This window comes from Elephas maximus, chromosome 10, assembly GCF_024166365.1.
Source record: "Elephas maximus indicus isolate mEleMax1 chromosome 10, mEleMax1 primary haplotype, whole genome shotgun sequence".
NCBI classification, from domain to species: Eukaryota; Metazoa; Chordata; class Mammalia; order Proboscidea; family Elephantidae; genus Elephas; species Elephas maximus.
In genome coordinates, this window is record NC_064828.1 from 12,298,305 (window position 1) to 12,322,019 (window position 23,715).

Below are 23,715 nucleotides of genomic sequence, written 5' to 3' on the forward strand. Positions count from 1 at the left end.
AGGAATAAAGCTCTCATTTTGTAAACACAGGTGTTTGGAGGACCACCTAAAATTAGGGCTCCTGTCTGGAGTTACCTAGTGACTGAAAATTATGACAGGTTTTGGCTTTAGCCACAACAATGAAGAGGGAAATGGTTCAATTAGTTTGAACAAAGGGAGACCACTCCAGTCCTATCCTTTTCATCCCACACTGCTGCAGAGGAAAGCAGATGTTACCGCCTTTCCCAGTCCCACTGGAGAGGGAAGTTAACGGGCCACCCGTGGGCTCTGGGAGAGAAAGCCGCATCCAGTAACATCGGCAATTCCTGAAGCAGCCTGGACGGAACCCCGACCTGCCACCACACCCATGCAGGGCATCCAGGCAGACAGCAGCCCCTGGGGAGGTATAAACATGCGTGAGCACAGCTGCAGGGCAAGGATAAACAGCAGCCCATTCCTGGGCCTGGGCAGAACCAGAATCAGCCAACAGGAAAGGTATCTTACCTGTTCTAATCATTAGGCTGGGGGCTTGGAAAATAAACATGTAAGGATAGAAAGAGATGAGAAATTTGGATTCACAAGTGATAGCTCTGAACCCAGTTAATTGGTCCAGAGCTGCACTGATCAACACGGTTCCCACCGGCCTTACCTGTGGCCACTTAAACATAAATTAATAAAATTTTAAAATGTCTTTCCCAGGCCCATGTCAATGCCCAATGGCTGCACATCCTGGAGAGTGCAGACTAGAGAACATTGCCGTCACTGCAGAAAATCCACAGGGCACTGTCGCTCTGGAGCCCCTGGTTCTCCATCCCGTGGAAAAAGACAGTTTAAAGGGGGCTGTTTATTGTTACTGCTCCAAATGTACAAAAAAAATTAGAAAATAACCCCCAACTCAAACCCCTCCCACCCCCACATTTCCCCCAAACACAAATAATTTTTCCCAAAACCACAAACACAAACTGGTCCTGGTGTTTCCATAAACAGTGCAGCTAAGAAAAATTTTAGAGAAAATTTAACAGGATTCAGATTATAGCCATTCTGTCCTCTCAGAATAATCCCATGTGGGTCCCAGGCCTCCCCAGCGGTTTCCCCATCTCTGGTGGAAGAGTCCTTTCACAAAGTGGCATGTTTGGCTGCTGCTTTAGAGCTCTTCCTGTGCCTTCTTCTTCTTCTTGGGCTTTTCTTCTTGAATTATAGGGGGGTTTGAAGCCTCTCGCTGTAGGTAGCTAATAAAATCATTTAATTCACGGCCACCCTGAAAACAGAAAGATTACTCTGAAAATTTAACTTTTTTTAAACCCTGGATTTTTTTCCCCAATAGGAAGACTTCTGAGTTTATAAAAGCTCATTAAAAAATGTATTGCCATAGAGTTGATTCTGACTCATAGCAACCCTAAAGGACAGAGTAGAAATGCCGTTGGGCTTCCAAGGCTGTAAATCTGGACGGAAGCAGACCGCCACGTCTCTCTCCTGTAGGCTCATCAGCAGCCACATATACTGACCACGAGAGCTGCAAGACCTCCCAGTTAAATAAACTCAATTAAGGACCTGGATATGTATTAGGGGGTGTGCATTCATGGGGAGATGGAACGATGCACTTACCTCGTACTTCTTTGGAGTTAGCTTCTTGTTGGCTGGAGAGAAATAGATGGTAGGGAAGCTAGAGAAGGAAAAAAAAAGTATTAATTTCAGGTTCTAAAGTAATTCCGACATATACTTCTCCAAAACTGCTTCTGGGAGTAACTTTTGTTCATGGTTTCTCATCTAACCAACTACTGTCCCCCTCAATGGCTAAGTTACATCCTATCAAAACTCAAGAATATCAGAGCTCACAAACTTTGTGGCAGTCACGTGGGCCCACGGTACAGAAAGCACCAATGGCTTTGCCCTTACCTGGAATATGAGGTACTCCAAAACCATGGCCAGTAAAGAAATGGTTTCCTGGTAGTTTACAAGCTTATTTTTTTCCTACCAAATGCCTAGATACTCTAGTTTTTGCTAGTTTTTCATCTCTTACCCTCTGACTTCATATGGAGAAGGCACATCGTTGGCTGTGGCATCCATCTTGGCTATGACAATGTTTGGGTCTTTGCTAAGCTGTTAATAAAACGGTTAGATATTTCAGTGTCAAGCTTTCAGTGACTGAGGGACACTTTATCAAATCAGAACACAAAACATCTCTTGGCTCCTACAATTAAGACTCTATATACTGCTGTCTTTAAATTTATTGGCCTGAATAAGAAATTACAAGGGCTAACCAGAATGTTTTAAGATCTAGGAAATAATGGATTCATATAAGCCATTATCAAAATTTAGAAACCCCTGGATGCTTAAGACTAAGCACAAGGCATATCCATAATCCAGACTAATTTCTGGCTCTGATTTTAACTTCAGAATAAGGTTCAGACCTACCTTCTCTCCCAGTTCTTTGTACTTAGGCTCCAGATTTTTACAGTGACCACACCAAGGAGCATAAAATTCAATCAGCACATCTTTATTTTCATCATTCACTATTTCATCAAAGTTCTCTGCTACCACTACCTGGAAAACACAGAAGATTCCCCAGCTGGTAAGGCATCTGAAGGATAAATTCATGAGCTGTATTTATCTCTGGATCCGATCCCTCTCAAATATGATGTGCTGCTGCGGAACTAAGTCATGGAAACCCACAGTCACATTTACAGACTATACTGCAGATGTTGGCGTTCCCCAGAGACCAATTCATTTTCATGTCTGTTATCTGTCAAACCATGTTTAGGAAGTCACAGGAAATACAAGTGCTACCTAACCCTTCCTTAAAATAATCTCATAACAACAATCTTTAACTCCTATTCTTAGGGGAGAGCTTGGTTCTATTCTAAAGGATAATTTAGCCCTAATAGAAATAGCACCAGAAAACTCTATCAAAGTTTTATACTCCTCACCCCTGCTAGGGATTGAATTGTGTCCCCCAAAGATGTGTGTCAACTTGGCTAGGCCATGATTCCCAGTGCTGTGTGACTGTTCACCATTTTGTCATCTGATGTGATTTTCCTGTGTGTTAGAAATCCTACTTCTATGATGGTACTGGGAAAGGATTAGAGGTAGTTATGTTAATGAGGCAGGACTCAATCTACAAGATTAGGTTGTATATTGAATCCATTCTCTTTTGAGATACAAAAGAGAGAAGTCAGCAGAGAGATAGGGAGCAACCTTATGCCACCAATAATGAAGAACCAGGAAGGAAGTGTGTCCTTTGGACCCGGGGTCCCTGTGCTGAGAAGCTCCTAGGCCAGGGAAAGGACCTTCCCGCAGAGCCAACAGAAAGAGAAAGCCTTTCCCTGGAGCTGGCGCCCTGCGTTTGGACTTCTAGTCTCCTAAACTGGGAGAAAATAAACTTCCATTTGTTAAGGGGGTCCACTTGTGGTATTTCTGTTGTAGCAGCACTAGGTAACTAAGACATCCCCCAATGAACATTACGAGGTCTGCCAATGCTTTTTTATGACTCAGCAAGGTGAGGACAAATAAAAAGTTTAGCCAATAAGGTCTTCACTTAGAGCAGCTGCTCGTAAGTGTGATAAGGCTATGAGTACCTCACCTTCACAGGCCCATCGTTGCTCTCTGGGATAGGCTCAGACTTCAGGTATCTCTTCAGGTTGCCATCAAAGTAATCCTGCAGGAACCTCTCCAGGGCCTTGCCATCACGCCTACAGACGGAAGAAAGACAAGGGTCAGGTCTGTTCATTTACTCTCACCATAGATTAAAAGCACTATCTTAGAATAGGTTCTACATATTGTAGCTTCAATTTCAAGGCTGGCAGGAAACCGGATACTAAAAAATGGGTTCTTATCTGTCACAATATGCAGAACTACTTACTAAACAAGAAACCAACCACCTCCTTCTACCTCCTTCTATTTCTAGTGTATTAGAAAATCTGATGAATGTTCTTCTGTGAATATTCTCATCAACAACAAAAAATAATTAAAAAAGAAAAAAAGGTTAGGAAAGGAAGAAAACATTGATCTTTTGGAGATTTATTTTTGCAAAAAGAACCAAGTCTTATTTTGTTGCTGTGAAGAACGTGCCTATTTACAGTATTTTCCTTTCCTGTTTGGCTCACAGGAAGATTTTCTCTTCTTTCTTGATCTCCCAAGCCTCCGAAGGTAACGATAAAACCTCTATGTCTGGAGTCTTGAGATCTTTCCAGCTCCTTGCATTTACTTTAGGCCAATGTCCTTACACTGTGGTTTTCCATCATTGGGGATGGGAGGGGGTTGAGGTGGCCTGAAGTTACATCACTCTCTAAAGAGGCTGTCCAGTCTTCTCTATCTGCTACTTCTAAAGGTGGGACAGAAACAATCACGTACGCATTACAAGCTGACATCCTTTTGTTAGTTTTCAAAATTCATTAAGGATCATGGCCCTAGAAGTACCTATAATTAAGTTAATTGAGAACAATAACAGCCATAGGTCTTGACTGGAAAGCCCATCTTCACGTTCTAGCGTTCTTTATAAATCCTCAGCAGCATAAAAGGTTTTATAGTTTCCTTGAAGAATCAGAATCCCAAACCCAAGATAACTTGCAACTCACGAGAACTCCTCCTGCATGACAAACTTCTCTCCCTTAGCAGTTTTGATGCCAACAACAGGGATCTCTCCAGCAGTGCTTTCCAAGCCAAAATCGGAAAGCTCATGGCTAAAGGTTTTTCGGCTAGCTACAGCAAAGTTGAGTTTGTGTCCAGCATCCAGAAATTTCTTTGCCACCATCATCACTCTATGGGAAACAAGAGATATTTGTGCCGAGATTATAACAGGGTGGTAAAGCACTTTTGAAACCAAAGATTAAGAGGGCAGAAAGCTAAGACTAAGTTCTACAGTCCACGCAGCTGCTGAAATCAGTCTAAAGTTGTGTTTCTGAGCATTGATACAGGATTATGGTGTACTCCAACGTCTTAATGAACTTCACTGCCGAACTGGTGGACCCATTAGGTGGTCCATTCCCAATGAATCTTGCTATATAACTGTATATCTATTTATCACATGCAAAATAACTGACCTGAAAACTTTTAAGAATAAAATGCACTGAGAGTCTCAAAAGGCAAGTAACACATACTGCTGCCGAGCAGATACCGACTCAAAGCGGCCCTGCAGAACACAGCAGAACTGCCCCATAGAGTTTCCAAGGAGCAGCTGGTGCATTCGAACTGCTGGGCTTTGGACAATGGGCAAGTAGGTATGGTGTTATAAAGATATTTTATATCACATTTGTACCTTTCACTGGGAGGTTAGGTGTAAGCCTGTCACAGGCAAAGGTATGCCCATGGATTTTGGATCCTTATGGATCCAAATGTTTTTTTTGGAGGCCAACTGCTCCCTTGCTTATCTGCTCTCGCAGCACACATGGTAACTGGACAATTTGAAGGAACTGTTCACACGCTGGGTAAACTTGTTTATGGATGGAAAACACACTTCGAATTACCTGTTTCTCCAGTAGTTGGAACCTTTAGCATTCTTTTCATAGTCTACATCATAGTAAGCCACAAGTAAGTCCTTGCCCTGTAACAAATCTTTATTATCTTCTGTCATGTGAGGGCAGATCCCAAAACTGAAATGAAATAATCCATTATCAAAATAAGCAGGTTTATAGCTATATCACAGAATTATCACAGTAATGACAGCACTTGCAAAGGAAACAAGTTTTCAATATTTAGGGTAAGTATCGAGCAACCTACTGTTTACAGGACACAAGAAGAACTCCAGTGCCCACAGGTTACTGCTTTCATATACACTGAAACAATTAGTGTTATAACCCCTTGAATAAGCCACTCAGATCAAACATGGCTCTACTTAATAACCAAGATAAACAAAAATGAAGCTGAGGAATCCCAGACAAGGTATAAAGAGGTACTCACATGTTTTCCTGGATAAATTTTTTAATCTTGCCACTGGTCATTTTCTGTTCCTTATATGCCACAGTCTTGTCCTCAAACTTGTTAATCAAATGTGAAGGACGAAACAAAGTGATGCCCCTTTCAAAAGAAAAAAGTCTCAGTAAGCAGATATCAGGGGGAACCAGCCATTACCCATCTTTTATTTAAAGCTCAGACTATCTACTTTACACGTAAAGAATCTTTTCCGGGACAACAGACTGGAGAATTTTACCTTCTCATCAACACTGTGATAATCTCAATCTTATGTACGAGGGTTAATAAACCCTGGGTTGGAAAGTTAAGAGACTCTAATCCTAGCTCCACCATGAATTTCAAAGACCTTGGGCTAGATCTCAATTTAATCTTTCTAGGCTTCAGTTTTTTCATCAGTACAAAATAGAGTTAGGAGTAGATGATTAATTTCTAAACCTTTAAAAACTATAATCAACAGGGCCCACTCTTTTTAAGGACATAACTTACCCCCAAAATCCAATATATACAATAAAATAAAGCAAAGCTTGCTCTTATTGAACAATACCTTGCCCTGTCATTCTCTTTGAAAACTCACCTGCCACCCTGTAAAAAAATTACTGTGTTAGAGAAAACATCTCTAAGGTTCCTTCTGGGTATAAAATTCTATAGTGAAGTAGACACTTATAAATATTCAGCTTAAGTTCATTAGAAATTCCTTTCTTCTAGATTTCTCCATCCATAAACCAAGTTTACCAATTCCTCTCTTAGAGGTACCACTTTGCCTCTCACCTAAGCCAAGCTTTCATTAATCCACTGGACCACTCAGGGAAGCAAATTCCTTTTTTTTTAGTTTCCTGCCTTTTGTTCAGCTAAAAACTGCACTTCAGGTTTGGTTCTGAGTGAAACGTTTACATCTAGTACCAGCCTTCCCAGAAAACACCACTATTCTAATTAGCAATATCTTGTCTCTAGCTTTGCCCTCATTCATTGCCCTCTTCCACATACAACTTCATCACTTGTTTTTAGCTAGGCTTTAGCACCCATAAGTCCATAGATCCCTCTTTCACTCTTCTAATATTAACCATTAACTTTCTGTTCATTAAACATAGGCATTTCCATAGAACACAGAGACACTATCTAGCAAAAGGGAACTTAATACAAACATGCTGAGCAAGCAAGAGTGTGAACAATGCTAAACCATCATTATTATTTCTTAGGCAGTTACCAATCTCAGGGCAGATATTTCTTAAAAAAAGAAAAAAAGAGAAATCATGCAGTTCCAAATGTGCTCCTCGGTGATAATGTGACCTTGGTGTACACACAGACACCCTTCACACAAGGTCTTTTCAATAAGACTTCTGATCAGAGGCTGGGAGACCAGTACAGACAGCAAACAATGCAAGGTGGCCACAATGAACCAATCAAAGTTAACGGACTAATACATGGTGTGCTTTTCCACAAGTGATTTCACATCCACGGGAGGCATTTAAAGATCTGGTGTCTCTCAAATTCCGAGCCAGCGATGCCTACATGGCCAAGCCCACCAACTCTACAGCCAGATTTTCTAGGTTCAAATCTTAGCTCTGCTACTTCCTAGCTGTGCAACACTAGGCAAATGATTTCGACCATATGTCTCAGTTTCCTCCTCTGTAAAATCAGGGAAACAACAGGACCTGTCTCACAGAGTTGTTAAGATGATTAAATGAGTTTAACAAACTAAGTGGCACACAGTAAACATTCCATATTTGGTTAAATATAAATAAGCAACACTAGCCCCTGGTACACTTCCCTTTCTACCTTAGATGCTCACCCTGAGAGCTGTCATCTAGTCCCATGGTTTCAACAATAAGTGGCTGACCTATAATATTTATCCCACTTGCAATCACCTGGCTGGAAAAACCCATCTTCCAAGACTCACCTCAAGAGTTACATCCTCTTTTTCTGATAGTACTACTCCCCATCCCAAAAGAAGAAAAAAAATCTTAACTCCCGTTGTATTCACAACACACCCTGTATATATTTCTATTCTAACACCTATAACTCTTATGTACATTCTTACATACAGGCACACGTATGCTGTCTTCTACTAAATGTCCCTTAAAGGGGTCAGAGAAACCTTAATGCCTAGCAAGTGCTCAATAAACCTTTTTGGAAAAAACTGGCATAAAAATCACCAGTTCACTAAGAAGTTTCCTGAACATATCCAAACACTTTGAGGGACAGAGTAGCTGGGGCTGCGCTCTGGTGACCATGGTTTCAGGTGACATCTAGGTCAATTGGCAAAACAAAGTTTATTAAGAAAATGTTCTGCATCCCACTTTGGTGGCATCTGGGGTCTTAAAAGCTTGCGAGCAGCCATCTGATATGCATCCATTGGTCCCAACCTACCTGGAGCAAAGGAGAATGAAGAACACCAAAGACACAAAGAAAATATGAGCCCAAGAGACAAAAAGGCCACATAAACCAGAGACTCTATCAGCCTGAGACCAGAAGAACTAGATGGTGCCTGGTTACCATCAATGACCGCCCTGACAGGGAACACAACAGAGAGTCCCAGATGGAGTCAGAGAGAAAAGTGTGCAGCAGAACTCAAATTCATGTAAAATGACCAAACTTGATGTTCTGACTGAGAGTGGAAGAACTGCCAAAGCCATGGCCCCTAAAAAAAAAAAATGCTGTTAACCCAGAACTAAAACCATTTTAATCTTCAGACAAGGATTAGACTGGGCTATAAAACATAAAATAATACTCATGAAGAGTCTGCTTCTTGGTTCAAGCAGATACACGAGACCACATGGGTAGCTCCTGTCCAGAGGCAGGTTGAGAAGGCAGGAAGGGACAGGAGCCGGTTGGAGGAACACAGAGACCTGAGGTGGAAATGGCGAGTGTGCTGTCACATTACAGGGACTGCAACTAATGGTACATAACTATGTGTATAAATTTTTGTATGAGAAATTAATTTGAGTTGTAACCTTTCACCTAAAGCACAATTAAAAAAAAAAAATCACCAGTTCACACGACAATAGCCCTCAGTGCAGAGAATGAAGAGGATGTTCAACTCAGGCACTTACTCTCCATTCTCGTCATACTTGTCCACCAGAGACTCCACGTTGGTATGTGCAAATCGGTAGTTATCCCGCAAGTTGCTGGCTGCTTTTAGGAACTCAGAGTGAGCTTCGCTGAATAAATCCTTAAAAAAACCTATATAGAAAATGTCAAGCATAATGGAGAAGCAGTAAGTCCTGACACATATTCGAAACTTTTAAATTCTATTTTTCAAAGCTTGCATTCAATGATGGATAAGCAAAGCGAGGTAAGTAGCAGACTGGGCCTACTTTGACATGACTGCCTAGGATCGCTGACAAAATATCTGGGATGAGAATTCTTCCTCTGCCCTTTAAAGAAACATTTTTGAAGGATCCAAAGAAGAGGATTTGTCAGGATTCATATCTTAGTCTACTTACTCACAATTTTATACATTTGGGCAACTTGTTTAACTTCTTAGAATTTCGGAGACTACTTCAGGTGCCAGAAGAATTAAATAAGACATTATGTCAAAATGCATTATAAAACTGTAAGCATTTTACCATATTATTTTCTTTGCATGGTTTACTCATCTTTAGAACCCCAAGGTCTAGAAAAGTAACTGAAATATAGGTAATTAATAAAGGCCTGCTTATGGCTAACTCCTTGTAAAATTTACGGACGGAATCAGTAGACTCTAGATGATAAGAAGTGGCTGTTAGCCAAATTTAAGTGATAAACCATCTTCTACTGCCAGGCAGTCAGTTTTATCACAGCAATTTTCTAAGAGGAGATTAAGAGAACCACAAATATGGCTTCTATGTTTAAATGTGTTTAGCTATTTCTAGAATCCTCACATAAATTTATTTTTTAATCAGATGTATATCACATAAAAAACAAAACAAAAAACCACAAAACACCAGGATGTAGAATGTGTTTAACTGGCTGGTAATGTTTTTTAAGGATAAAGTAAAATACTGTAACTCCTGAGAAAGGAATGATTACTGTAAAAAAAAAAAAAAAACAAATCCTAGCAAAAATTATAAATTCCACTACTCTTGTGAAAATAGCAGAGGTTTATTATTTACCTAAGCCTTTCCTCCCACTTTAAAGTCCTATTTCAGTCTTAACTACCTAATTAGGAGCTTCATCTCAGAATTTAAAGTCATAGAAACCTATATAGAAAAAGTCAAGCATTAAGGTTGATACTCATATTCCAGTCCCTTCACTGAAATTAAGGCTGTACGCCTGCAAGAGGAAACCCTGGTGGCGTAGTGGTTAAGTGCTACGGCTGCTAACCAAAGGGTTGGCAGTTCGAATCTGCCAAGCACTCCTTGGAAACTCTATGGGGCAGTTCTACTCTGTCCTGTAGGGTCGCTATGAGTCAGAATCGACTCGCCGGCAGTGGGTCTGGTTTTGGGTTTTTGGTCTACAAGAACACAAAGTCACTCAAATAAAACATCAATTTTCCCCGTACTATACTAACACTGACCTAATTCTGCAAGATATCTTTTCGATTGCCCCAAAGTTTCCTAAACTTTTAATTTTGTCGTTTTCCCAGCCATACAGAGATTTTGAAAGAGTTGATTTTGTGGCACAATCAAATATTTGTCACTTACCAACCACAGAGGCATCTTTCTCACTAATGAACTTCTCAAATTCTTCCTCCGTCTTGAGAGGAACTGAAGCAGGCCCTGCTTGCTTCTTCAGGTGGCTGACAATTCCATCTTACAAGGCAAGATGAAAGCTTATAACAATACAATTCATTTATAATTTTTTGAGAAAGTAATTATTCACATGACTCAAAATTCAAAAGGCACAAAAAGGTATACAATAAAGTCTTCTTTCCATCCTTGTCCCTGGTCACTTTTCTCCCTACAGGATAAAATTTTAGTTTCTTGTATATACTTCCAAACATTTTATATATAAGCAAGTAATTACTTACTATTTTTCCTCCTTTTATCCTCAAATGGCAGCATACATAAACATTGTTCTGTATTTTACTTTTATCATTTAACACAGCTGAGAAGTAATTTAAATCAATATACAAGCAGAGCTCCCTCCATCTTTTTTACAGCTGTAAGTGTCTCATTGTATGGCTATACCACAACTTATTTAGCCAGTCACTCCTGATGGATATTTGTGTCTAATCTCTTGCTTTTACAAATGATTCTGCAATAAAAAACCTTGTACTAGTATCATTCTGTACATGATAGAGTATATATATAGGGTAAATTCCTAGAAGTGGATTCGCTGGGTCAAAGGACACATGTATTTATAATTGTTGCACCTCTACCAGCTATGCATGAAGGTGTTTATAAGAGTACAAATTCAATAATGACTTTGTGCATGTTATTCGCTCTGCCCTGACACTTTTCGCCATCTCCTCACTCAAATGTCATCTTCCCAATGAGGCCTTCTCTGACCCTCCCATTATAAACTGAACCCTCTTCAAACTGACACTCCTTTCTCTCTTTCCTCTCCCTGCTGTATTTTTTCTACAGCACTTTTTACCCTCTAATATACACTATGCTTATTATTTTTCTCTCTCTCGCCCACTATAAAGTCAATTCCAAATGGGTACGGGTTTTTGTCTGTTTTCTTTACTGATATATGCCTAGCTCTTAGAGTAATGCCTAGCATGTACAAAGTTTAACATTTTGCAAATAAATTAAATGAATAAACAGGTCCTTTACTCTTAAAGCCCAATGTCACCTACAGCCTTAAATTTTTAAAGAATACGCAACTTGTATAACCTAACCCAACCCAGTGCCGTCGAGTCGATTCCGACTCATAGCAACCCTATAGGACAGAGTAGAACTGCCCCATAAAGTTTTCAAGGAGCACCTGGTGGATTCAAACTGCCAACCCTTTGGTTAACAGCCGTAGCACTTAACCACTACGCCACCAGGGTTTCCGCAACTCGTATAGGAGTTTAAAGATACACAGGTCAGATCATGCCACGTACAGGATCCAACCAAAATCACTTTCCTATTATGGTGCAATGGACCAGATAACTTTAAGTTTAAAAAACATTAATAACCACACATACAAAAAACCTTTTTACCCCTTAAGCCTAGCTGACAGACCATTATTCCACCCTCCTCTGGGGTCCTCTGTCACCATCCACAGGCTCAGAATGCTGAGTGGCTAGAGGCAGCGCTGCTTCTCTGTGTGACAGGCCACCTACCTCCTCTAGCCCGTTCTCTTCCATGTGCTAACCGAGAGAGACAGAGCACTATTTAACTCTGTCAAGCCTTAACTAAGCCTACTTTGCATTTGTAAGGTAGTTTTTTCCTTCTTCTCTGTCCATTTATTCATGGATTGTTTTGTTTTTCTTTTTCCTTTTCAATGTTTTCTTCAACTCCTCCCAGAAGAAGAGCTGTATCAACAGCTTAGGTGAAATCTTCAAGGTGCCTATTATTACTCTATCACTACATAAATTATAAACAGCTTCAGCTCAGGGCTATAACGGCAAGTGTTACTCTGAATATCTAAAATCCCCGGAAGATGTACCGGGAGTGCTGAGGAACCAGTTTAAGCTGGAAGGCAAACAGCATATTCTTAGAGGGCTACATGAACAAAATAATTCTTCCTGACTAAAAACTTTCTGAGTGAGGAGACAATCATCTGACCTCCTAGTCACATGCTGAGAAATTCTCCAGTCTAAGAAATCTATGAAGTCCGTGGGTGGCACAAATAGTTAAGCACTCAACTACTGACCCAAAGGCTGGCGTTTTGAACACACCCAGACGGCAGGCCTGGCGATCTGCTTCTGAAAGTTCACAGCCTTGAAAACCCTATGGAGCAGTTCTACTCTGCACACACAGGGTCGCCATGAGCTGGAACCGACCCAGCGGCAACTAACAACAAGAAGAAATCTGTGTTACAGCCCAAGAAAATCATCTGCCTAGTAGCAGTCTGGTTGGGTCCATCTACAATGTTGTAACACTTACTCAAGTTCAGGGAAAAACCTATCAATAACTCTATCTCTAATTCTACCCCAAATTAAGCTAATAAAATCTGAATGGTTAAAAAAAAAAAAAAAAAAAATCACAGTTTTTCCTTCTGTGCTTATACATACCACATTTTGAGTGTTGGCTAAATGGCCTCAGTTGGGCCAAAATATTTATTCACGTATCCAACAGTTATTGAGTATCTATCATACGGAGAGTGTAGGCACCGGGGGACAGAGTAGTAAATAAGCCAAACAAGGTCTCTGTTCTCTTGGAGCTTAAAATTTAGTAAGCTCCAAATAAATAACAACTACAACAAAAAAATCTGACAGTACCCACTGCTATGCAGAGAATTACGAGGATGGAGCAATAAGAAAATGAGCCTGGTGGCATGGGAAAGCCTCTCTGAGGTAAAATGCAAGCCATAATCTGAATGACAGAAAGGAGCAAGCCATGGGAGCAAGGGGGACAATCAGCTGAGACTATGCAAACACCCAGGGCAAGGATCCTAAGGTGAAACAGGCAGAGCTCGGAAGGTCTTTGTATACGAATTACATACAGACAATGAAAAAACTCCACGTCACCCAAGATTCACAAACTCAACCCCTTTCCTCTTATCTCTCCATTACAGAAAGCTAAAATATCCCTGATTATTCCATGAGACTCAGGATAAAACTGTCTTTGATCAGATAAAATTTTTTCCTCACAATTATGGGCTCTACAGGATCTAGCCCTCACTCTTCAAACATCACCTCTCGTCCTTGCTCATTATATTCTAGCCACACTGTTCTTTCCATCTCTTGAACACATCTAGCTCAATTATACCTTAGGGCCTTTTGTACCGGCTTTCCCTGTGCCTCGAAAGCTCTGGCCCAGACATTCTCATGACTGCGTCCTTCCTATCATTTAGAACTTAGCTCAGAGGTTACTTCCCTGACCACCCTGATTACGCGGGGCTGCCATTCCAATCACTATCACATCGTCCTGTTTTATTTTTCTTCTTTAATGCTCTTACCTCTACCTGAATTTATATTGTCTGTAATTACTTAAAAAACTTGTCCCTCTCATCTACCAGAATGTAAGCTTCACAAGAATAAGGATTTTGTCTATTTCGTTTATCACTAGAAACCAAGCCCCTAGAGTATCCAGCACAGAGCACGTACTCAAGTATTTGTCAAATGAAAAAACGCTTAGCTCACCCTATAATTCAAGTTTCAAGTACATTCTATACAATTTACACAATCTGTTCATTTAGAGAAGTCCTTTCTAAGCCAGCAAACTGACATTTTAGATGAGGAATCTTTAAGACTAAAAACATGTTGCCCAGAAAAATGTTCTATGTTCCCACTCGGAAGAATAAGGGACTGAACCAAACTTCAGGTCCCAGGATGCACACGGGATCCTCACCAGCAGTCCTAGGCCCGTCGTAAGCACCTGCTTCTTCACCATCTCTAAATACCTTCAGAGTGGGATAGCCACTGACGCCGTACTTATTACAGGTGTTTGTATTGGCAGTGCAGTCAACCTAAAGATTAAGACACACAAACCATTTTGTTAACCAAATACCTACAGTAGCAGACGCTTCCTATATTCCCAAAATATCAGGATTGGTCAAATCCAAGAGGACTGAGCAATTCTTGGCATACATGCCACAGAAGACTAGATCTTAAAAGCAGACTGGTGCTGAGCTACCTGTATCAGAAGCATCTAAGGAATTCTTTAAAAGTTAGATCTCTGGGCCTCATAAATAATGCACAAATGACTGTTTAAATTCTGCCCTTGGGGTCTCTATTGTCCAAAGCCCTGGTCTCCACTTCTTACCTACCTCAATACGTGTGAGAGAGCAATCACTTAAACCAGTAACAGTGGATTACTCTGATGATGACTACTAGATGGGGTGGCGTATAATCAGATTTGGCAAATAATCTCTAGTTATTAGCTAAGGTAATACATACTTCCTGAGCTAGTCTGAATTGAGGTTAAACCACAGCATAACAGATCTAGTGAGACCTATCAGAGAGAAGGAGGACAATATCCATCTGTTCAGCTACTTTCTCCAAACCAAGCGATTCTGTACACACTTTGTACCTTTATGTTAGTCTCCACAAGATTCTGAGGTATAATCCAGATGCTATAGATGGGTAAAGGTAAACTGAGGTCCAGAAAAGCAATCTGTCTGTAGTCACACGAGGCAGGAATGAAATCACCATTGAACTCTTTTTTTCTACACTACGCTGCTTGGCAGCAGGATTAAAAGTGGTTTCCAAAAACAGCCCTATGTACGTACGAACTATTTATCTGAGGCCGACAGAGATGTGAGCTTTCAGAACAGAGCAACTATGGGTTCACTCCACAGTAACGCTAAATTCGGGAAGCATTACTTTAACTGTAAAAAACAAATACTGTGCTGTTTATAGTTGACCAGTTGGTTACACAGTTAACAACATCATCATATCATTTTCCCATTTCCATCACTGTGAATACATACGGCTGTTTAGGGAAACTCATTTGCACTTGCTCAATGACAATTTCATGCTAAGCTTTACTAGGGTACTTTTACTTTCCATATTTGCCCCTTAATTCTTATTAACCATATAGCTTACTTCTTATGCCAATAATTCCCTTAGTTTCCCTACTTTTAATCTTTTGAAACCACAAATAATACAACAGTCAGTTGTGTACTTGCCCACAAATTAGTGTTCTCTCAGCACTAAGAGCACAGAAAACTAATTTTACAAGCTATTTAAAATACTGCACTTCCTTTCAAGGAGAATCCACTTGTACTCACCTTTGCTAATGGGACTATGCCTTTTAACCTGGTAGCTGCAGCTTCATACTCAGGGGCAAGCCTCTTGCAGTGTCCACACCTACATATAAAATAAGAAGTCAAACTCTCAGTGCAATCCTAGTTTGCTTACTTTGCTTCTCTAAGAAGAATCTCAAACTATTCTAGTACTTTTAAAATAGTAGCTGCTTCCAGAAGCAGACACGTCACCTAACCAACATCCATTACTGCTAAGGTAAACCAGAGCTCTCAGAAGGTAAAGCTCTGATCTCCAGCCTGAGGCTGATACCATAGGACTGGCTCAGTCCAGGAGCAGCATTTATTTTCTCAATTAAAAGTGCAATTGAGTCCTTGAGGTTATAATCAAAAGTATGTTGACCAATTAATGAGGCTAAAATGAAACACAAGACAACAATAATCCCATTCCCCAAAAGACTCATTTTCCCTAAAACCAGCACTGTGGTTCTTAAAACTATAGTGACTGAAACTTTCTAAGGTCCCAAGTACATTACTGTTCTAACCACCATCAGCTACTTTTCTCCATTCCTTCAATACGGCTCTGTGTGACCAGAAACCCAGATTGAGCGGGTAGTAGAATGAGGCTCAGAAGGCTCTCATTTGTTATAAATAGGAATTTCAACAGCAAAGTGGAAGCTTCTTTCTTTTCAACTGAGTTTTAACACGGCAACAGAACGACAGCATCTGATTTTTAGAGCTACACAGTTCACCTGGCCACGGGAACTGATGAAGATTAAAACATTATGTTAACTAGAATACTCTTCCCAGAGGGCCACCAGAAACACCTGCCCCTCTGCCCAGACAGTCCTAAGAGCCCCAGGGGCATACTGCATATGTAATCAGAGGTGGGGGGGAAGGATACTCTTCCTTCTCAGGGTACAGTTAGCACCAGCTGTATATCATCCCTTCAAAAGCCAATGGGTTGCAGAGGGATCACTTTCAGAAGGCAAGGAGCTCTGAAACCTCCTCACAGACAGCAAAAATAATTAGGAAACAGAAGGAGGGAAACTGGGAAGAAACTTGAACTGATGTATTTCATAGTCAACAAACTCAAAGTTTATTTGATTAAGTGATAAATGGATAAGTAACTTGGAAACATGTTACCCCTAAAACTTGTTTAAAACACAGACCTGTAAGAGCCTATATTCTTCAAGGTCTTTAAGAGTCTTATTCAAAAACAATTATTAGAAACCTAAGTGAAGGAGCAGTGACATGAAAACAGACTGATGTTAGACACATACATATTAAAATGTAAAAGAAAACATGAATTACAAACACCAAATTCAGGATGGGGGAAGGCATAAGATAGGGAAGGGGTACACACAGGAGACTTCAACTGCCGTGGCTTTAGTAGGGTGGCAGGTAAATAAATGGTATTCCTTATACTGGATTTCATGGATATAAATCTTACCATAACTGAAATCAGGACATGTCATGCAAACATGTCACAGTCTCAATAGCGGCATTTCTTTCTTAGTGAGATAAGATAATGGTTCATCTCACAATCAGTGACATCATAGATGTGTTTAAAACATGAAATTAATCATTAAACTCTCTGTATTCCTTTAACATTGAATAATTAAAAATTTAGTTGCAACCAATGTTATAAAAACAATTTGTGTATAAATTTTTTGAATGAGAAACTAATTTGATCTGTAAACTTTCACTTAATGTACAATAAAAACATGAATATACTTGGGTTGTAAACAAATTACAACTGACTTAAGACGATAACCAATGTATTTGAGAAATCCAGACTTGAGAATGTAGACTTTCATAAGGAAAGCTAGAAAAATGCATTCTTACCTAGTCAAGACCTACTACGGTCCTAATGCTTTCACAAGTCAGTAAGGAGTCCTGGTGGCACAGTAGCTAAGCATCTGGCTGCTAACTGAAAAGTCGGCGGGTCAAACCCACCTGCAGCTCCACTGGGAGAAAGATGTGGCAGTTTGCTTCCATCAAGATTCACAGCCTTGGAAACTCAATGGGCAGTTCTATCCTATCCTACAGAGTTGCTATGAGTCGGGACCAACTGGATGGCAATGGCTAACAGGCAAATGGTTCTTATGTTTGGGTAGGTGAGCACTTAACAGTTAACGTGGAATCTTCTGATCAGGGGCTCCTGCTCCTCAAATCCTCTACACGTTTCCAGTGTAAAGAACATTCAATGAACAGTGACCAAAAGAGAGTGCACTACAAAATTCATCCATAAGTGAAAAGAAACCACTGAAATCTGATAAGCTAAGGAGTTGTATTCATTTTCAAAACGCATTTAATGAGTGCTTCCTAAGTACTTTGAGAATATAAAACATACTAAGTTTCTTCCCACAAAGAGCTCACGATTTTGTTGGGGAGCTATGATTTTCCAGCAAAATAATATGTGTATATTACACTGAATTCTGTAGCTAAACACAGTAAGGGTTCAGAGACAATACAACCTATTGCCGTCAAGTCGAATTCCAACTCATTGCGACCCTGCAGGGCAGAGCTGAAGTGCCCTATAGGGTTTCCAAGGCTGTGAATCTTTACAGAAGTAGACGGCCACATCTTTCCCCTGTGGAGTGGTTGGTGGGTTTGAACTGCCGATTTTTGGTTAATAGGTGAGTACTTAAACACTGCGCTACCGGGGCTCCTTGGGTTCAGAGAAGGTTGGAGGAAAAAAAGAATGTATTTTAAAGGGAGTAAGAATTGCATCTGGGCCTTTAAAGATTTAAGGCACCAGAGAGGAGAGGGCAGGATATTTTAGATGAGGGGGAATAGCAGAACAATGGTAAAAAAGTACTAGTGAGAATGAAGCATTCAGAGAACAGTGAGGGGCTGGAGTGGTAGCATAGTGGTTAAGTGCTACGACTGCTAACCAAAGGGTCGGCAGTTCAAATCCGCCAGGCGCTCCTTGGAAACTCTATGGGGCAGTTCTCCTCTGTCCTATAGGGTTGCTATGAGTTGGAATCGACTCGACAGCACTGGGTTTTAATAACTGTGCACGTGTATATGTGTATTAAGACTACTGCAGTCAGCAATGCATAGAAAAGATGAAAGCTGAGGCAGGAATAAAGCCATCTAAACCAAAAACAAAAACTCAAACCCATTCCTGTCCAGTCGATTCCGACTCACAGCGACTCTATAAAGACAGAGTAGAACTGTCCTATAGGGTTTCCAGGGAGCAGCTGGTAGATTTGAACCGCCAAATTTTGGTTAGCAGCCAAATACTTAACCACTGCACCACTAGCCTCTCCCCCAACAACAACAACAAAAAGTTGCCATAGAGTCAATTCCAACCCATACTGACTCTATAGGACAGAGTTGAACAGCCCCATAGTGTTTTCCGAGGAGCAGCTGATGGATTCAAACTGCCAACCTTTTGGTTAGCAGCCGAGCTGTTAACCACCGTGCCACCAGGGCTCCGCAGGGCACCTAGAAGATAATATATTCCATGTTGCTGGTAATGAAGGCTTGGACCAGAGTGGTGCTACGGGAATAAAGACAGGAGAGATATTTCTGAATATTGTGCAATTTTCAAGAAGGCTGAAGCGATAGACTTAAGAGTTAATAGCTTCATTTCAACTATCTTAAAACATCTGAAGAAAATACCCAAAACACAAACCCAGTGCCAGCGAGTCGATTCTGACTCATAGCAACCCTATAGGACAGAGTAGAACTGCCCAATAGAGTTTCCAAGGAGCACCTGGTGGATGTGAACTGCCGACCTCTTGGTTAGCAGCGGTAGCACTTAAGCACTACGCCACCACGGTTGCCTCTGAAGAAAACAGTAGTATAAAATAGTTATTAGGCCATATCAGTGGTTCTAAATCCTAGATGCTTACCGAAAATATCCATGGAGCATTAAAAAACTAAAATAAGTATATGTGCCTGGCCCCTACCCTGGGGCTTATTGAGTGGCAATCTCCAGGCCTCTTGGAGGAAACCAGGAGTATGTCTGTGTGTAAGCCCCAGGGCTGGGACTGAAAACCATTACCTAAGGTTTGGCAATATCCGTAAGGTGATCAAGCACACAACGGAAGACCTGTTTAACAAGTACCAATGAGGCTGGAGGCATTGCTCTCTTCATCAAATCCACTGGAAATGGAACTCAGAGTTACACAGAGCCATCAGGATTAACCACTATTACCATTCGGACTAGGGACACAATAGAAGGTCCCAGATAGAATGGGAGGAAAATGTAGAATGAAACTCAAATTCCTTAAAAAAGGCCAAACCTACTTGGCTGATAGAGAATACAGGAACCACCGAGACTATCACCCTAAAATACTCTTTAAAATTGGAACTGAAGCTATTTCTGCATGTCACCCTTCAGCCAAATAATAGATATGCTTATAAGATAAACAATATCACCTGAGTGACGTGCTCCCTTAAAGGGTCAACATTTACCCAAAAAGCAAAGATGACAAGGCAAGGAGGGGCAGGGAAGCTAGATCAATGGAAACAGGGAAACAGAATGAAATAATGAGAATGCTGACACACTGTGAAAATTGTAACCAATGGCATGAAACAATTTGTATAAAAATTGTCAAGGTGAACCTACTTTGCTGTGTAAGCTTCACCTAAAACACAATAAAATATATATATATTTTTTTAAATTAACCATTACTTCTTTCACCCACTCCCTAGATAAAATATTATAACACAAATAATCCCATCTACCTTCAAGGATGGTATCTAGTAGTTAATAAAGAATTGCTACATATATTCACCCAAAATCTGGATGCCTCCCAATAATCCAGTGCTATTTTAGCCTCTAATAGAAAACTAGATAGAGTTCTTTCCCTATAGGAACACCAGTCTGGCAGGCATGACAACAGTAATTAGGTGCTAATACAGAGGAAGGGGCACCTAGTTAGCTGCCTGGGAACAGAAGTAACTTTTGATCTAAACCTTGATGTTGAAAAGATCAATGGGGGGTAGGGAGAAAGAGGTTCCAAAAAACAAATATTAAATATTCCACTTTAGACTGAGACTAGGTGGACCCTGGAAGTCATGGTCCCCAGACCTTCTGTTAGCCCAAGACAGGAATCATTCTTGAAGCCATCTCTTCAGACAGGGACTGGACTGGACTACAAGACAGAAAATGATACTGGTGAGGAGTAGGCTTCTTGGATCAAGTAGACACATGAAACTATCTGGGCAGTTCCTGTCTGGAGGGGAGATGTGAAGGCTGAGGGGGACAGAAGCTGGCCAAATGGACATGGAAACACAGGGTGGAGAGAAGGAATGTGCTGTCTCAGTAGGGGGAGAGCAACTAGGAGTATATAGCAAGGTGTATATAAGGTTTTGTATGAGAGACTGACTTGATTTGGAAACTCTCACTTAAAGCACAATAAAAATATAAAAAGAAAAAACTGCAAAAAAAAATTCCACTTTATACTATCTGCATAGTCTTTTCCCACAGTCTTAAAAACACTTTACCTGACATTATTTACTGCCACAGTCCTAAAGGGGAGGGCATAAATCTACCATATAAGTAGGCATTTAAATGTTAAAACTACAACACTGATCAATAATTTTTAAGAAGTTATCAATAAATTGTATGAGATTATCACAAACATTTAAATGGTGTTATTTACTTGCCCAAAGAAACTCAGATAGTCCTACTCTTAAAAACATGTAGACGATTAAAGGCATACTGGAAATACTAGTCTACAATGTAAACTGCAAAGAAAACTTTCACTTTCACTTGTAAAATGAAAGTAAAGTGAAAAAAGAACTAAAAGTAATGAGAAAGAAAACTTGAGCAGTTGATTTTACTCTTAATAGCAGTCAGAAAACATTTCTCGCTGAAATATGAATAAATAAAAATAGCTGAATGTGAATAAGGACATTATCAACAGGAGACTTCCTTGACTCCCAATTACTTGTCAGAAAACTGATCTTTGTGGTCGGCACTGTGGAGGATGTCTTTCTCTTCTAAACCAATTGAAAGCAGACACCACAGCAGAGATCCACCCAATTCCTGGGCTAGTTTAGTGCATGCTGGGATATGTAGTTTTTAGAGAACATCAATTTTAAAGTGGGAAAGAACTCCTTCAACTGAAAAAATTAAATTCTGCTTTAAACTAAGAGTTCTCCAGCAATTCACTCCACATAAACCCCTGTAGTCAAAGCAGTTTTGATACAACTCCATAAAAACGCTCATTCCAGTGATGACACCCCCCCGCCAAAGTTAACAGCATGGTTATATAATTGAGAAGAGTTGTTTCTGGGAGAGAACTGTAAGTTCTAGAGATGTATAAAACCACCTTTAATGTGTCATTAGTACTACCAGCTAGCCACTTGGAATACCCTGCACAAAATCTCAAGAAGCAAACAAAATTTATTGCCTCTAGTATATCCTTCTGATTCAGGTGGTCTTCACTGCATGGTTTCTAGCCTAACCGACAACAAATCAGCTGAGCCCCTGAGGAATGAAGAGAGTTAGAAGCAAGTGAAAGTTACAAACTAACTTTGTTTTACTGATACTTTTGAATACCAAAAATAGCCCAAATACCAAGCCTGTTGCCCTCCAGTCTATTCCAATTCACAGAGACTCATAGCTGCCCCATAGGGTTTCCAAGGAGTGGCTGGTGGATCTGAGCTACCGACCTTTTGGTTAGCAGCTGAGCTCTTAACTGCTGTAGCACCAGGGCTAGTTTTTAATTAGGAGTCATTGTGGCACAAAGGGAAAAATTAAGTACTGTAAATTAGCATGGATATACTGAGCTATCCCAAGCTTTAAGATAATCATTATTTGTTGTAGTAGATTTGGGGTTAAAAACAACAAAAAAGGACACACTCAGGTTTACTGGTCCAGAGTCCTTTTTGTTCTCCTATCCTCTCCCTCCCAGGGCAGATTTTTATCTCGAGTTAGTTCTATCCTAAGGAATTGACACCCTTGTTCCATCAAGTCACCCTTTAGTGGAATGTTTCTCAGCAGAGGTTGCTTTCTTGCTGGAGTTTTCTGACATTTTTCAGAAATCCTAATTAAAAGTGACAGTTTGGACAGATACGGATAGACCGGCTCTTTCTTGTTCACCTACTTTTCCTTTCTGACAGAGAACTCTGCTGGTGCTGAGAAACAAGCGTACAGCACGGGATGGACAAAATCATTGCCGGCCTTGGGACAGCACTCACGACCACTTTGCGGCCACCAAGTGACCTTGGCTAGAACCCAGCGGCTGCGGGGCGCGGGGCAAGGAGGAAATGCCCGAGGGGCGCGGGGTCTCTGCTCCAGGTGCAACGTCCGGCTCGTAGGCTGGGGATCGTCAGCTGCCGCCACTCAGCCGGGAACTGTGAAGACACTCAGCGCGGGGGGCAGGGAGGGCACCGTTACAGCCTCTGCAAATCGGAAGTGCTGCAAGCGCACCGCGGCCAGGAGGTGGCTCCGGGTGCCCAGGCCTCCGGGTTTCCCCTCTCCGGGCTCGTTCAGCGCGGACCTCTCCGCTCTCGACGACGCAGCTCCGGCTCCCGCGGCTGGGAAACGGCGGCCGCAGCCGGGGCCCGCCGGCATGGTGGAGGCACCCGCGCCGCCTAGGCCCAACCGTCTCGGCGCCTTCGCCACCGGGCCAGCCCGGCCTCCCTCCCGCCCGGCATGATGGCCTTACCAGGGGGCGAAGAACTCGACGAGCATGAGGCCCGCAGAGCCCGTGTCGCCGACGCGACTCTCGAAGTTCTCGTCGGTGAGTTCCAGTACGTCGGAGGCAGCGGCGAGGCGGGCGGCGGCGAGGAGCAGCGCCGCGACCGGGAACAGCGCTAGGCGGCGGAGGCGCATGGCGGCGCGGCGAGGGGAGGCGAGGTGGGGGCGGCCGGCAGGGTCGGGCTCGGCGGGGACTGCAGAGGTCGGGCCGGCGACCGCACACCCTCTGCCTGCGCTCGCGCGTCTGGCCCAAGCGGACCTGCAGCCGGAGGTCCCAACCCCCAGCCCGGCTCGGGCCGCAGTGTGGCACCGGCCGATTGGCTGCGCGGCGCCTGCGTCGGGCGGGCGGGACCAGCCGGTAACCGCCGAGTGGCCGGAGCGCGGGGCGGGGCGAAGCGGCGAGCGCCGGGGCGAGCGGGGCTGGGCTGGGGGCCGGGGCT

General features: G+C 41.8%; 1 protein-coding gene across 1 annotated transcript; it reads right to left on the minus strand.

Annotated features, from left to right (window-relative positions):
* Positions 1 to 977: 977 nt before the first annotated feature.
* Positions 978 to 23,569, minus strand: PDIA3 (protein disulfide isomerase family A member 3). The gene is made up of 13 exons (XM_049898037.1): positions 23,244 to 23,569; positions 15,634 to 15,712; positions 14,253 to 14,370; positions 10,509 to 10,616; positions 8,937 to 9,066; positions 5,875 to 5,991; positions 5,442 to 5,567; positions 4,554 to 4,736; positions 3,560 to 3,668; positions 2,395 to 2,523; positions 2,000 to 2,079; positions 1,585 to 1,642; positions 978 to 1,237 (listed from the first exon to the last, which is right to left on the minus strand). Exons 1-13 carry the CDS (start codon positions 23,408 to 23,410, stop codon positions 1,124 to 1,126), a joined length of 1,518 nt encoding a protein of 505 aa, XP_049753994.1. The 5' UTR covers positions 23,411 to 23,569; the 3' UTR covers positions 978 to 1,123.
* Positions 23,570 to 23,715: the final 146 nt, after the last annotated feature.